The sequence below is a fragment of the Myxine glutinosa genome, chromosome 2 (assembly GCF_964187855.1).
Source record: "Myxine glutinosa chromosome 2, kmMyxGlut1.1, whole genome shotgun sequence".
NCBI lineage: Eukaryota > Metazoa > Chordata > Myxini > Myxiniformes > Myxinidae > Myxine > Myxine glutinosa.
Genome location: NC_136262.1, coordinates 235660004 through 235676943, shown reverse-complemented (window position 1 = coordinate 235676943; position 16940 = coordinate 235660004). Strand labels below are relative to the sequence as shown.

At 43.6% G+C, this 16940-nt stretch overlaps 1 protein-coding gene across 2 annotated transcripts in view; it reads right to left on the bottom strand.

Moving 5' to 3' along the window:
• Positions 1-16940, bottom strand: part of ABCB7 (ATP binding cassette subfamily B member 7) — an 83930-nt gene that overhangs the window by 44515 nt on the left and 22475 nt on the right. For both annotated transcript variants that reach the window (XM_068106070.2, XM_068106071.2), the window contains 5 exons: positions 15088-15176; positions 5906-5993; positions 1910-2084; positions 595-752; positions 244-407 (listed from right to left, as the gene is read on the bottom strand). In XM_068106070.2, the coding sequence (XP_067962171.2) occupies positions 244-407; positions 595-752; positions 1910-2084; positions 5906-5993; positions 15088-15176 (674 nt within the window). The remainder of the gene's footprint in view (positions 1-243; positions 408-594; positions 753-1909; positions 2085-5905; positions 5994-15087; positions 15177-16940) is intronic.

The window sequence follows — 16940 nt, the reverse complement described above, 5'->3', positions numbered from 1 at the left end:
TATACAGATGTTTTGCAGCATTTCTTCAACATTAACACATCTCATCCTTATTATCAAGATCACGCAACATTGAAGATGCATCTGCAGTTTATGTGACAATTTTATCGACATCTCAACATCTTATTTCTCAAAAAATTGTAGACAGACCATGATACATTTCAACGACAGCTAATAAAATACCAGGAATTAAAATAAACCTCATCCATTATTGTTTACATTGCTGGTCTATCTCCCAAGACTCACCCAGATCCACTACTGCCAACTATTGCAAGGCTCTTTCCAGCAGGCACATGAAAAGACAATCCCTGCAGGACCTTCTGACCCTCCACATATCCAAAGTGGACGTCATTAAACTCCACATGTGCTCCCCCTGGTGGAATCACAAGTTGTGGAGCTGCTGGACGTGTCTGACAGAAGTAGAACAGTTTTTAAAAGGAAAAAAAACATTTTGAAGGAAGAATCGTTTCATGTACATGTTTGAGTGATAGAGTTAGCTTCAACATAGAAAATTAAAATAATGAATGTGATGTAAAAACATCTTGGGTTTATGGCCAAATAGCATATAAGTTGGGGATGTGTGGAGATTATTTCAACCTTGATGCTTGGCTCAAGGGCAAGGAGTGAGAACATGGAGTCCATGTCAATGAGGGCTTGGCGTGTCTCTCTGTAGACTGTGCCCAGGAAGTTTAGAGGGAGAGAAAGCTGGAAGAGCAGTCCATTCACCATCACAAGGTCACCCACTGTCATGGAGCCTGAATGAGAGAAATTATGACAGCTCAAAAGAAATGGTAATTCACCAATGACCCCCATCTCCACCTCCCTCCAAAAAAAAACAGGAAATGGAAGTCATAAGAGAATGATATGTCAACAAGCGTTACGCCTAGGTCCCCCCGTCGAGGAAGTGATGTGAGTTGACAAAGTGGAAGACACAGAAAACATGCTATGATATGATATTTCGCTCACAAGGTTCAGACATACATGGAGGTGGCCATCTTGGATTTTGACGTCCAATTTTCAATGGCGTTCTTCCTTATGCCAAGATACACCAACACACCAGATTAGAAGTTGGTACTTCGCTTATTTTTCAAGATATTCTGCTCACACGGTTCAGACATACATGGCGGCGGCCATCTTGGATTTGGACATGGCGACCCCATTTTCAATAGCGTTCTTCCTTATGCGTAGATACACCCACACACCAGATTATAAGTTAGTAGTTCGTTTATTTTTCAAGATATTTCGCTCACAAGGTTGACATACATGGCGGCGGCCATCTTGGATTTTGACGTGGCGACCCAATTTTCAATAGCGTTCTTCCTTATGCCTACATACACCCACACACCAGATTAGAAGTTGGTACTTCGCTTATTTTTCAAGATATTTCACTCACAAGGTTCAGACATATATATGGTGGCGGCCATCTTGGATTTTGACGTGGCGACCCAATTTTCAATAGTGTTCTTCCTTATGACTAGATACACCCACACACCAGATTAGAAGTTGGTACTTTGCTTATTTGTCAAGATATTCTGCTCACAAGGTTCAGACATACATGGCATCAGACATACATGGCGGCGGCCATCTTGGATTTTGACGTGGGTTGCACCCACACACCAAATTCGAATGCTGTCTTTCGCTTACGCACGCACGTACGCACGCACGTACGCATGCACGCCCGCACGCCCGCACAAACCATAGTCCCTCTTTCGCTCCACGGTGTGACGGGGGACAAAAAGGTGAAAGTAAATGGAAACCATGAAAGAACATGATGAAACGAAAATAATTATTTGGAGAAAAAAGGTGTTGACGTACAAAATGGAAGATCAACAAAGAAAAAAAATTACAGCACAATTTTTTGATCATGGAAGAAGAAAAAGAAAAGATGAAATAATCACTCATCTTCCTATACCATTGATAATGTTGTCAGCAGCCAGCAACATAATGACAGTAAGTCCAATACTGAATGCTGCTTGCTGGCTGAGGTTGAGTAGAGCGAGACTGGACGACGTTTTTAGAGATGCATGTTCATAGCGGGCAAGCAGGTCATCATATCGTTCAGCTTCATATTTCTCCGTATTGAAATACTAGCAAAGGAAATAGACAATGAAGAAAACACGACTGGCTTTGTGAAAAGCGGAGGGAGCAGAAAGAACTACAACGGCACTTATCGACGTCGCGACGTCGACCGATAAGCCTCCGCTCACATTATCACATCATTATACATGATGCACCAAGTTTGATTTAAATCCCTTCAGCTGTTCTCAAGCATCACATTTTTACCTGACATGACCTCTGACCTTGGACACCAACATCTAATCAATTCATCTTTGCATCATAATATATACTTAGACGATGTTTGCTCAAATTCCCATCACTGGTTCACAAGTTAGCACAATTCAAGCTACACAAGGGACAACAAATAAGAAAACAGAAGGAAGAAAAAGATGAAAATGGAAACAAAGGTCTCCACTACATCCAAATCAGCATTGATTGGAGATGCAAATCGTTTCAATTACCGTATAAAAAAAAAACATTCTCAACATTGAGGTCAACTAGTTTTGCTCTTTACAAAACAAATAGATGAAATCAAATACAAGGGACATATATACAGTCATGGCCAAAAATATTGGCACCCTTGCGCTTTTTTCAAATAACTCAATTTTCTCGAAAAATAAGTTGAAATTGACAAAAGTATTTTGTCTCCACAATTCTTTATTTCACTGTTAATATTACAGAACCTTTGTGTTTGATTCAGAACTTAATATATCCTTTTAAATCAGAAAATAAAAAGAAATGGCATTGACAAAATTATTGACAACCGGGACGTAATATTTGGTAACACCTTTTGCCTTTGGACAAAATAACTGCAGTCAAGTGCTTCCTATAGCCATGAATGAGCTTCCTACACCACTCTACTGGCAGTTTGGTCCACTCTTCTTGTGCAAACTGCTCCAGTTCTCCCAGATTTGAAGGGTGCCTTCTTCCAACTGCTGTTTTCAGATCTCCCATAAGGTATTCAATGGGATTTAGATCTGGACTCATTTCTGGCTACTTCAAAACAGTCCGGCGTTTTGTCTTGAACCATTCCTGGGTGATTTTTGAAGTGTCTTTGCAGTCATTGTCCTGCTGCCTTCGACGGAGACCCACCTTTCTGACACGGGGTTGAACATTGCGCTCCAAAAAGCCTTGGTAATCTGATTTCATGATGCCATGCACACATTCAAGGCACCCAGTGTCAGAGGCAGCACAGCAACCTCAAAACATCGCTGAACCTCCTCCATGTTTGACTGTAGGGAAGGTGTTCTTTTCTTTGAAGGCTTCATTTTGTTTTGTATAAATATGGAGATCTCCATGTGCTTTATCAAAAAGCTCTAATTTGGTCTCATCTGTCCACTGGACATTCTCCCAGAAGGATTTTGGCTTGTTCAGGTTTGTTATGGCAAACTCCAGTCGGGCTTTCTTATGTCTGTCTCAGCAGCATTGGGGTCCTCATGGGTCTCCTTTCATCGAGTTGGTGACAGATGGTGCGAGTTGAAACTGTCGTACCTTGTGTCTGAAGGTCGACATTGAATCTGTTTGGCAGTTGATCAAGGTGCTTTCTCCACCGTTCGAATAATCCTTTGCTGCAATCTTCAATCAAGTTTTCTCTTGCGGCCACGTCCAAAGGTTGGCTACAGTGCCATGGGCCTTAAACTTCCTGATAACATTGTGTACGGTGGGAAAAGGAACATCAAGGTCTCTGGAGATGGACTTTTAGCCTTGAGATTGTCCATGCTTGGCTACAATCTTGTGTCTGGTTGCCTTAGACAATTCTCTGGTTTTCTTTCTTTTCTCCATGCTCATTGCGGTACACACAGTGACACAAAACAGCAGAATGACTCCTTTTCTCTATTCAAACTGGTTGAATGAGTTATTTTTATATTGCAGGGCACCTACAACTTACCAGAGGTGAGTTCAATTCCAAAGTAAAAGAGAATCACCTGCTTGAAATCTAATTATTTATAACAACTTCTAAAAGGTGCCAATAATATTGTCCGGGCCATTTTAGGATTTCTGTGTAGAACAAGCTAAGATTTAGTAATTTTTTCAGCTTTTTTGTTTTGTTCCACTGCAAACCAAAGAAATACATTCGTGGATACCAAAATATTGTTAAATTTCAACAATTTTCTGGAAGAAATGGTGCATTATTTGAAAAAAAGTGCAAGGGCACCAATATTTTTGGCCACTACTGTATACACAATGTTACAATACGTGTTACAACCCACGGCTGTTACAATATGTTTGTGTCAAGTCTTGTCTGTATTTATTTAAAACAAGACCAAAAGTCTAACAGCGGCGTAGCCAGGCTTGTAAAATATTATAAACCATAAACACATATGATTAGATTTTTATACAGCCGCTAATGCTGTCTATAACATTAAAGAAAGAGATTTGGAGGAATCCCGATATCCATGAGGAAAGTTTTACTTACAGAACTGAGCGAAGATCTACTGTAATCTATATACCCCACAAGGTTTGGAGGTGTACTTTTACCAAGCAGCTAGCTAGCGCTTGCCAAGCCAGTCCTCCCTTAAGGGTTTTGAATGGAGTGCTTGCTCGAATGCTTTAACGACTTGGCGATCTCTCCACAAGAAACTTGGTAAATGAACACACACCCAATGTTCTTGAGATCAAACAATAGAGAGACTGTAATCTACATACCCCAAAGAGGAATGGCATTTCCTGCTGCTCCCATAGTGAGCGGGTGTTTACGCCGTAATGACATCATATACGTAATGACGTAGCATGACACAAAACTTCCGCTACTTTAATTAATATATGCAAGATGTATATTTAACCTCCAGTACGTTTGCAGTCACGACAAAGGGATTAGTGTTACAATTGGATTTACTATAATAATAACGTTACGTTATTATAACGAAAAATTAAAGAATTTTTTTTAAACCGAGGTGAATTCCTTACTTCCGCGGTTACACCGCTTCAATCCATCAACTTTCCATTCACGACATTGGGATTAAAGTGTTATGGTTATATTTACTATGATATTATTATTATTACGAAAACGATACTACTGAAACGATACCACTGTATTAAGAAACCTGGGTTTAATTTGTCCGAAGCAGACGGTGAATCATAACGCCTAAGGCCTATACGTACGTATTGTTGGAAGAGCCGTGACGCCGATGCTTTCGATATTTGATGGTCATTTTAACAATCGGTTTGTTTGTGTTTCACACTGAATGAAAAAGGTAAAGGTAGAGCATGCGATTGTGATGTATGACAGGTTCAACGATATGTTCGGCATGAACGGAATATAAATCAAAATGGCGGTGCGTGGAGAGTCAGCTGCAGCACTGCCGTGATGACAAGAGACGTAATCACATCACCCTGTCATGTGACCAGATTCTCAGCTCTGATTGGTATACGTTTGAGGGGACATACATACATACAGACATACAGACGGACAAATACTGTTCTAGACGGCTCTGCCCGATGGGCTACGCCTTAAAAAAAAAAAGGGGGGGGTTGGCAGGCCAAAAACCATTATGTGGCAACAATTTTGAACTTTAACCCCATGTAAAACAGAAAGGAAGACACCAGACAATGTCTACCTGCTATAATCTACAGAGGCTATGGTAAGGTATTTTTGTGGCCAGGTTTCACCTGGATTGGTTGCAACAAGTTATTGGCAGGCCAGAAACCTTAACTTCACGTCTGATTTTCCTTTGATCTAATGTGGAATAATAAAAAGCAACAAACTAAATCATGCACCAATCCACCATTAAAATGCTTTGCATGTGTAATATGTAGATGGCCCCTAGTATGCAATACAATAACTTGGCAATTGAAATTCAACTCGTCAGGCTGTAATATCCCGAATACAGGTCCCTGAAACTGAGCTCACCTTAACTGTCTCATAGTTGAGGAGAGAGTCGATAGCTGTGTTTCCTGCTTCATTATCAACCTTGTTCATCTCCACTCTGAATCGAGTTCTACAAAATACAATACACATTTTGTAACACCTGGGCATCATCACAATTAAAATATAAAAGCATGTGAAAGATAGATTCCGCAGAGATGCATACTCCGTATTCAAGCTTTCCGAGATAATGGGGTCCTCAAAAGTTTTCCTCATTTTCAGGAGCATAAAGACATTTTCACGGAACACAAATTAAAATGGGTGGCAATGTAGACAATTCTCACCAATTCTAATACAGCCTTGACTTTTTCAACTTGGCAATTGAAATTTGGCAATTTAACTCCGCTACCACAGCTCTGCATGTTTTCACCCCAATCTGTCTGTGTGTGAACAGGATATCTCAAAAAGTTGGAGACGAGTTATGCCAAAACTTGGTGGATGAGGTGATTAGGTGACAAGAACGAGCCAATTCGCTTTTTCATTCAGCTCCGGATGCCGATCCGGCCGTTACAGTATTTTTTGTTTTCAATATAGCTGTTGCTTCAACTGTTTAGCAGAACATAATTAAATTCTTGTTTACTTGCTGATGCTACTCTACAGTACGTCAAAATAAGGGTGAGACGACTTGGAGTTTTCACGACTAACTCGTGTTTACAATGGACAAAAAACAAGGAATTTAACCAAAAATTATTCACCTGTTGTTGTTTAATATGCAGCCTTTGGCTGCTGGATGCATCATTTTTCTGGAAGCGTGTTAGTGCCACTGATGCAATGCCCCAATTACCAGAGACCTGGCACTCAATTTGCCGAGCTCGGAAGGATGACAGGCTGAGTCAACCCCCCTGGCGTTAATTCATCAATCAACCGGGATTTGAACTCAGGATCCTAGGATCCCTAGCCAGCACCCGAACCATTAAACACCAGGCTCAATGATTTACCGATAAAAAAACAAGAAAGTCCAACAGCAGTGTAGCCAGGCTTGTTTGACACAACATTACACACAACACAAAACCCAGTTTTTCAATATTTGATGGTCATTTTAACAATTGGTTTGTGTTTCACACTGCATGCAAAACGTATAGGGGGAGCATGGCGATTTTTATTTTTTTTTGGTATACAGACTCAACGCTCAAAGGTACAGGTTACTAAAACGAAACATACAGACTAAACTAAAAGATTAGCTCGAGGTAAGAGCTAACACATTGAACATGAAAACATGCACAGACACATAAAACATACAATGAAGGGAGCGGGAGACAAGAGGGTTAGAGAGAGGGAAGCACACAAGCGCAACAACAGTAGAGAACAGGAACACCGGTAGATCTGTGGAAGGGGAGGCGCTGGGGGAGGACAGTGGTTCACAGAATAAAGCAAATGAACACTTCTAGGAATTGCAGGAAAGAAGTTGGGGATTGAAAGAGGTGGATTTGGGGTGTTTTAACGGGGGTAGGAAAGATCAAGGTTTTGGATGGGAAAAGAGAAGAGATAGATAGTGGTGAACAGCTGTTTTAAAGACCTGTAGGGAGGAGAGGGATTAGAGAGAGTATGAGAGTTTGTTCCAGAGGCGGGAGAAACGAGGCATGAAGGAGTGAATGTGAGCAGAGAGATTTGATTTTGGCAGTTTCACCAGAAGAGGGTTGCTGGCAGATCTTGTGCGTCCTGCAGGAATATTTGGGGGACAGCGCACAGACAGAGCAGGGGGAGCAAGGCAGGAGAAGAGTCGGTAGAAGACAGAAAGACCACCTACCTGCCTGCAGTGAGAGAGAGAAAGGCCCTCAGAATCAGCTTCATCGCGGGAGATTCCAATGATTCTGAATGCCTTGGTTTCAATCGCGTGAAGTCGAGCTAGGTGTGAGGCAGGAGCACCAGCCCAGAGGGGAGAGCAGTATTCCATCGAGCTACGGATGAAAGCATTGTATGTGGTGAGGAGCTCAGGTGTGCCAAGGAAGGACTTCGCACGATGGAGGATGCCCAGTCGGTGACTGGGTTTGGAGGCCATCTTGGAAATGTGGTTTTCCCAGGAAGATCATGGCAGATAGTGAGACCCAAAAGCTTGAGTGACAGAACTTCTTCAAGAGGCTTGTTCAGAAAGTAGATGGGAGGGTTGTCCAGACGGTCTTTTCGGAGAGACAAAGTGAGAGTGTGAGATTTGTTAGGATTGAAAGACATGTTCCACTTGTTTGACCAGTTTGTGATATTGTCCAGGTCTGCAGAGAGTGAAGAGGCTGCAGACTGCCGATGTGAAGGTTGAGATATGGAGCAGCAGAGAGTGGAGTCATCAGCAAAGAGATAGAGAGGATTTTCCAGAGAGTCGGAGAGATCATTAATGAAGACCAGAAAAAGCACAGTGCCCAGAACACTGCCTTGAGGAATTTTAGCCCAAACAGGAAGGGGAGATGAGAGAAACCCATTCAGGGCCACATGTTGACTGCGACCAGAAAGGAAGTCTGCAAGCCATGCATGGAGGTTTCCATGGATACCATAAGAGGAGAGTTTGGTGAGCAGAGCGGGGTGCCAGACCGTATCGAAGGCACGAGATATGTCAAGGGAGACAGCTCTGATTTCCTGTTTGGCATCGAGGACCTCCATCCATTGTTGAGCCAGCAGAAGCAGCATGTGCAGAGTAGAATGACCTGGTCTGAATCCAAATTGATGATCAGAAATCAAGCCATTGGAGAAGAGGAAGGATTTTAAATCCGAAGCAATGATGGATTCCATGACTTTGCTGATACTTTGATTCTTGCATTCTAATTATCACCAATTTGAAATGTCTCGGGAATGCACATACTCAAACTGGCAACAGTCAACTGTATAAAAAGGAAGCATGAAAAATGAACAAAGTGAGCATATGCATTCAAATACTGTTGATTGAATGTGAATAATAACACTGGTCAGCAAAATTTTAAAAGTTTTATGGTTCTTGTATATTTTGAGGTGATTCTAAATAACATGAACCTGTAGATTTCGATTATGATATCCAATTTTCACGAGCACATCCAGTTTTTGAGAACCAGTATACCATAGGAATACCACTTCATTTGAAATTCACAAACCTCTTGTTGACCCTGAGAAGGTATTCTTACCACCACTTCATTTGATGAAGAACTTTGTGAAGACCATGGATCAAGATGGTGCTGGCTTCCACTACTACTTGCAAATGAAGTTCCAAGGCATTATATCTGAGGCCAAAGTAAAGGCGGGTGTTTTCAATGGTCCTCAAATTCGTCTTGTACTCACTAATCAGGACTTTGTAACGAGACTATCTGAGCTGGAAAGCGTTGCTTGGGATAGCTTTGTGGCTCTTGCGAACAATTACCTTGGAAATTTTCGAGCACCAAATTATGAAGAGCTTGTGGACAAAATGTTGAAGAGTTACCAGGCGCTCGGTGCTCGAATGTCACTCAAGATACATTTTTTCCATTCTCATCTGGACTTCTTTCCACAAAATCTTGGCGATGTCAGTGATGAACATGGAGAAAGGTTTCACCAGGAAATTGCCATCATGGAGACTCGATATCAAGGCCGATTCAATCCAAACATGATGGGCAACTGACTACTGTTGGACTTTACAGCGTGAAAGTGATTGCTCCTACAAACGCAAAAGTAAAGTTCAGAAGCACTTTTAATGTGATGTAAATAAAAACATAAAGTTCATATTATTTTTTGTGATATTTTATGAAGTTCATATTATTTTTGGAGATTTACATTTTTTTATGTGATGTAAGTAAAAACTTTAAGTTCATATTATTTTTTGTGACAATAAATAGACTTATTGAGACTTAATCAAGAAATTTGCATGCTCTAAATATTTTTTCCACACTTATGATGTACTACGTCAAGGTTACATGACTGCGAAATTTTAAGGTCAGATTTGGATTCGTGGGCACCAAATTAGTTAGAAACAGTTGAAAATAAGACAGAACCAATTTGGCTGTTGACCAGTGTAATTCTCATAAGAACATCCTCACTCAGGGTTATGTGACAATCTGCCCTTTTCTGAAGACCCACAAGTCCATAAATGAGTTTAACCAATTGTGGTGTTCCAAAATCATGTGACTGCCACGTTGCCTCCATTGTTCAATCAGCGAACACTCCTATTACCTACAATTTACGAGACTCACAAAATCAAGACTACGTTCCATGAAAGCTAACTGGTGGGCAGCAAGAGCGGAAGAAATTCAGGAGGCAGCTGATACAAACAATTTCAGGCGCTTCATTGCTGGTCTAAAGGCAGTCTATGAACCGTCTTCTCGTGGTATCGCCACACTCCATAGCTCAGATGGCCAGTATCTTATCACAGATCCAAACAAGATCCTGGAGCACTACGTTGAACACCTTTACGGGTGTCCTCAATTGCCCCTCCACCATCTCGGACACGGCCATTGACTCTCTTTCCCAGCGGCCTATATTAGTAGACCTTGCCCACCCTCAGACTAAAAGAGACCACCGGAGCTATCAGAGATGTCATTTGGAAAGGCCCCTGGTGACGATGGCATCCCCTCCGAGGTTTTCAAGTTTGGCGGTGCCAACCTCCTCATCCGACTGACCAAACTCTACAATACCATCTGGAGTGAGGAGTTAGTATCCCAGGTCTTCAAAGATGCCACGATTGTTCCCTCTGTACAAATGCAAAGGTGATAGGTCGTGTGTCGACAACTACCATGGCATGGCCCTACTATCTAATGCTGGGAAAATACTTGCCCACTTCATTCTTTATTACATGTCACCGACAATGTCAACAGTATCACCCCAGAAAGCCAATGCGGCTTTTGTGCTGGACGTGGCATGACAGATATGATGGTCTCTGCTCGTCAACTTCAGGAAAAGAGCAGAGAACATCATCGCAATCTATACATGGCCCTCGTCGAACTTACAAAAGCATTTGATCAGGTCAGTAGAAAAGGCCTGTGGAAGCAATTGTACAAAGTCGGGTATCCCACTAAGTTGTTCGACATCATCAGATCTTTCCACGATGGCATGGTTGCTCATGTGAGGGACAGTGCATGCACTTCTGAGCCATTTTCTGTTACCAACGGCACAAAGCAAGGCTGTGTCCTAGCTCCACTATAATTACCTCCGCCACCAAAGGTGGATGAGGTTATGTTTTCACCCCTGTCTGTCTGTCTGTGAATAAGATATCTCAAAAAGTTGGGGACGGATTCGGAAGAAATTTGGCAGAGAGGTAGTGTATGTGACAAGGACGAAATGGCTCGATTTTGGTGAAGATCCAGATCCGGATCTGGCTAGTAGAAATTTTAAAGTGATTCTTCACCATTGGGAGATAGGGCCAACAACGATATGTAGCATGATATCTCAAAAAGTTATGGACGGATTTGTACGAAACGTGGTGGAGATGTTGTGTGTGTGAAAAGGACTAATCGATTTGATTTTGCCACAATCACGGACCACTTTGAATGTGGGAGACCTGCTATCGAGAGACAGCAGAGGCAAGAAAGGACAACCTGCCAATATCTATCTCCACAAGGACCAGTCTTTACATACAATGTTTGAGGTAGACTTTGTGGGTCCCGTATTTGACTATACAGCCATCACACAACGCACAATGCTTAGTGTGCATGCCAACAAAGGGAAGAGATTCGGCAAAAGCGACGGCTTGTTATTGTCACCAAACAAACTCAACCACCTAGTTGTGACACACGTTTTCCACAACTTTTTGAAATATTGTGCTATGTATCGGTTTTAGCCCCATCACTCAATGGTGAAGGATCACTAAAGAAATTGTCTGATCCGGATCCGAATATTCACTAAAATCTAATCATTTCATCCTTATCACATACCCAACCTCTCCATCAAATTTCACCCGAATCTATCCACAAACAGATGAAGAGAGACAGACAGACAAGGGTGAAAAGATAACCTCTATCCACCTTCGGTGGTGGAGTTAAAGATTACAAATGAGAAGTACAAGCACTTATGGAAAAAAATAATAATAAAGGAAGAACAAGAAAATGGAATGTCAGGAGAAAAGGAAAGAAAAAGAGAGACAGATAGAGAGAGAGACAGAGAGTGAGAGAGACAGACAGAGAGAGAGACAGACAGAGAGAGAGAGACAGACAGAGAGAGAGACAGACAGAGTGAGAGACAGACAGAGTGAGAGACAGACAGAGTGAGAGACAGACAGAGTGAGAGACAGACAGAGTGAGAGACAGACAGAGTGAGAGACAGACAGAGTGAGAGACAGACAGAGTGAGAGACAGACAGAGTGAGAGACAGACAGAGTGAGAGACAGACAGAGTGAGAGACAGACAGAGTGAGAGACAGACAGAGTGAGAGACAGACAGAGTGAGAGACAGACAGAGTGAGAGACAGACAGAGTGAGAGACAGACAGAGTGAGAGACAGACAGAGTGAGAGACAGACAGAGTGAGAGACAGACAGAGAGAGAGACAGACAGAGAGAGAGACAGACAGAGAGAGAGACAGACAGAGTGAGAGACAGACAGAGTGAGAGACAGACAGAGTGAGAGACAGACAGAGTGAGAGACAGACAGAGTGAGAGACAGACAGAGTGAGAGACAGACAGAGTGAGAGACAGACAGAGTGAGAGACAGACAGAGTGAGAGACAGACAGAGTGAGAGACAGACAGAGTGAGAGACAGACAGAGTGAGAGACAGACAGAGTGAGAGACAGACAGAGTGAGAGACAGACAGAGTGAGAGACAGACAGAGTGAGAGACAGACAGAGTGAGAGACAGACAGAGTGAGAGACAGACAGAGTGAGAGACAGACAGAGTGAGAGACAGACAGAGTGAGAGACAGACAGAGTGAGAGACAGACAGAGTGAGAGACAGACAGAGTGAGAGACAGACAGAGTGAGAGACAGACAGAGTGAGAGACAGACAGAGTGAGAGACAGACAGAGTGAGAGACAGACAGAGTGAGAGACAGACAGAGTGAGAGACAGACAGAGTGAGAGACAGACAGAGTGAGAGACAGACAGAGTGAGAGACAGACAGAGTGAGAGACAGACAGAGTGAGAGACAGACAGAGTGAGAGACAGACAGAGTGAGAGACAGACAGAGTGAGAGACAGACAGAGTGAGAGACAGACAGAGTGAGAGACAGACAGAGTGAGAGACAGACAGAGTGAGAGACAGACAGAGTGAGAGACAGACAGAGTGAGAGACAGACAGAGTGAGAGACAGACAGAGTGAGAGACAGACAGAGTGAGAGACAGACAGAGTGAGAGACAGACAGAGTGAGAGACAGACAGAGTGAGAGACAGACAGAGTGAGAGACAGACAGAGTGAGAGACAGACAGAGTGAGAGACAGACAGAGTGAGAGACAGACAGAGTGAGAGACAGACAGAGTGAGAGACAGACAGAGTGAGAGACAGACAGAGTGAGAGACAGACAGAGTGAGAGACAGACAGAGTGAGAGACAGACAGAGTGAGAGACAGACAGAGTGAGAGACAGACAGAGTGAGAGACAGACAGAGTGAGAGACAGACAGAGTGAGAGACAGACAGAGTGAGAGACAGACAGAGTGAGAGACAGACAGAGTGAGAGACAGACAGAGTGAGAGACAGACAGAGTGAGAGACAGACAGAGTGAGAGACAGACAGAGTGAGAGACAGACAGAGTGAGAGACAGACAGAGTGAGAGACAGACAGAGTGAGAGACAGACAGAGTGAGAGACAGACAGAGTGAGAGACAGACAGAGTGAGAGACAGACAGAGTGAGAGACAGACAGAGTGAGAGACAGACAGAGTGAGAGACAGACAGAGTGAGAGACAGACAGAGTGAGAGACAGACAGAGTGAGAGACAGACAGAGTGAGAGACAGACAGAGTGAGAGACAGACAGAGTGAGAGACAGACAGAGTGAGAGACAGACAGAGTGAGAGACAGACAGAGTGAGAGACAGACAGAGTGAGAGACAGACAGAGTGAGAGACAGACAGAGTGAGAGACAGACAGAGTGAGAGACAGACAGAGTGAGAGACAGACAGAGTGAGAGACAGACAGAGTGAGAGACAGACAGAGTGAGAGACAGACAGAGTGAGAGACAGACAGAGTGAGAGACAGACAGAGTGAGAGACAGACAGAGTGAGAGACAGACAGAGTGAGAGACAGACAGAGTGAGAGACAGACAGAGTGAGAGACAGACAGAGTGAGAGACAGACAGAGTGAGAGACAGACAGAGTGAGAGACAGACAGAGTGAGAGACAGACAGAGTGAGAGACAGACAGAGTGAGAGACAGACAGAGTGAGAGACAGACAGAGTGAGAGACAGACAGAGTGAGAGACAGACAGAGTGAGAGACAGACAGAGTGAGAGACAGACAGAGTGAGAGACAGACAGAGTGAGAGACAGACAGAGTGAGAGACAGACAGAGTGAGAGACAGACAGAGTGAGAGACAGACAGAGTGAGAGACAGACAGAGTGAGAGACAGACAGAGTGAGAGACAGACAGAGTGAGAGAGACAGACAGAGTGAGAGAGACAGACAGAGTGAGAGAGACAGACAGAGTGAGAGAGACAGACAGAGAGAGAGACAGACAGAGAGAGAGAGACAGACAGAGAGAGAGAGACAGACAGAGAGAGAGAGACAGACAGAGAGAGAGACAGACAGAGAGAGAGACAGACAGAGAGAGAGACAGACAGAGAGAGAGAGACAGAGAGAGAGAGACAGATAGAGAGAGAGACAGATAGAGAGAGAGACAGACAGAGAGAGAGACAGACAGAGAGAGAGAGAGACAGACAAAGAGAGACAGATAGAGAGAGAGACAGACAGAGAGAGAGAGACAGAGAGAGAGAGAGAGAGACAGAGAGAGAGAGACAGACAGAGAGAGAGACAGACAGAGAGAGAGACAGACAGAGAGAGAGAGACAAACAGAGAGAGAGACAGACAGAGAGAGGGACAGACAGAGAGAGAGAGACAGACAGAGAGAGAGACAGACAGAGAGAGAGACAGACAGAGAGAGAGAGACAGAGAGAGAGAGACAGATAGAGAGAGACAGACAGAGAGAGAGACAGACAGAGAGAGAGAGACAGACAAAGAGAGACAGATAGAGAGAGAGACAGACAGAGAGAGAGAGACAGAGAGAGAGAGACAGACAGAGAGAGAGACACCCAGGAAAGTCAGGAAAAACAGGAATAAAGTAAGCAGCAATGAAAGGCAGGTTTTTGAGAAATATAAAAAAGCACTTGCCTCCATTGTGTTATTGAAAGAGTCAGAGCAGCATAAGCAGTGAAAGTTCCAATGGCTACAGCTGCAAACTCCCCTCCGCACTTGTAGTACTGGAGAACAGGGTTCAGTGGAGGTTAATTAGAATGAAGATGGACTCTGTGTCAGCAGTGAGGTCTGGGAATTGCGCAATACTGCATGAAACAAGGATACTTTGGTTACCGTTTTCAGTTTTAGTCGTACAGTACTCTGTTTATCGATAAATATGTTCGACCAGTCGATAATATCGACCGACTCCGCTCAATTACTCTGTCCCACACATGTCCTCTCATCCTCGCTACCTCCTGGATATTGACTTTTTCACATAATGTGGAGAACTTCTGAATAGCTTGGATTCTGCCACATTGATGGGCCCAGACTACATCAATGCCCCTGTTCACAAATCCTGCAGTGCTGCTCTTCTCATCTGTCTGCCCTCTGCAGTTGAAAGATGGCCCACATCACTACAATATCATATACAAGAAGGGTGCAAAAACGAATCACGACTACAGACCAGAAAACACTTCCAGATCTTTAGGAAGGTCATGGAATCCATAATTACCTACCCCACCGAAGTTGGACGGAGGTATTGTTTTCACCCCTACCTGAATGCGAGCAAGACATCTCAAAACGTTCTGCACTGATTCAGACGAAATTTGGTGGATCGGTTGGGTGTGTGACAAGGACGAATTGATTAGATTTTGGTGCCTATCCGGATCCAGATATGAGAAATTTTAAAGCGATTCTTCACCATTGAGAGTTAAGGCCAAAATGATATCTTGAAGAGTTGAAGATGGATTTGGACGAAACCTTTTGCTGACAATTCCGCCGTCGGCCGTGACATCCCTCATCCTTCAGACAAACAGGTAGCAGCCTCTTCCGACCTTGACAAAATTATAAACGGTTTAAACACTTGGAATATGTCTTTTAACCCTGAGAAATCCCACATATACTCTCCCGCTCTCTCTTTCTCTGTCTTTCCAACCCCGTCTCTCTGGCTTTTACAGCAAACCCTCCCATCTACTTGCTCAACAACCTCTCAAAGAGGTCCAGTCACTCAAACTCTTGGGCCTCACAATCGGCCATGATCTCTCTTGGGCAAGCCACATTTCAAAGAGGGCCTGCAAAGCCAGACACAGACAAGGCATCCTCTGTCATCCAAGGTCTTTTCTAAAGGCAGATGCAGACAAGGCATCCTCTGTCATGGAAGGTCTTTCCTCTGAGCTCCGATCCACCTACAAGATGGATTATTATGATGGATTATAAGATGGATTATTTATTCCGTCGTATATTATAACACCTTTTTCTTCTTCTTCTTTAAAAGATTGCTTTCGACTTGCTCACCAAATCTATTCATCCCAAAAAAAAATTCCATCTCTTACAGTGCCTCTTTTCTACATTCCCTAAACTCTCCTGCACTCCATCCTCCCTCCAGCGTCCTTAAACGTATTTTTGACTCGAAGGTCTCAAAGAAACTCATTTTGCAATAAATGTTCGTTTCCCATTAATCATACACTTTCTAAAATCCAATCTCACCCCTCCCCTCCAAATCTTCCCCATCACCCCTCCCCTCCAAATCTTCCCCATCACCCCTCCCCTCCAAATCTTCCCCATCACCCATCCCTTTCAAATCTTCCCCCTTGCCCCTCCCCTCCAAATCCTCCCCATCACCCATCCCTTTCAAATCTCCCCCCTTGCCCCTTCCCTCCTAAACTCGCCCCACACCCCTCCCCTCCAAGACTCCCCCTCGCCCCTCCCCTCCTAGACTCCCCCCTCACCCCTCCCCTCCAAATCTCCCCCATATCCTATCCCTTTCAAATCCCTCCCCTTGTCCCTTC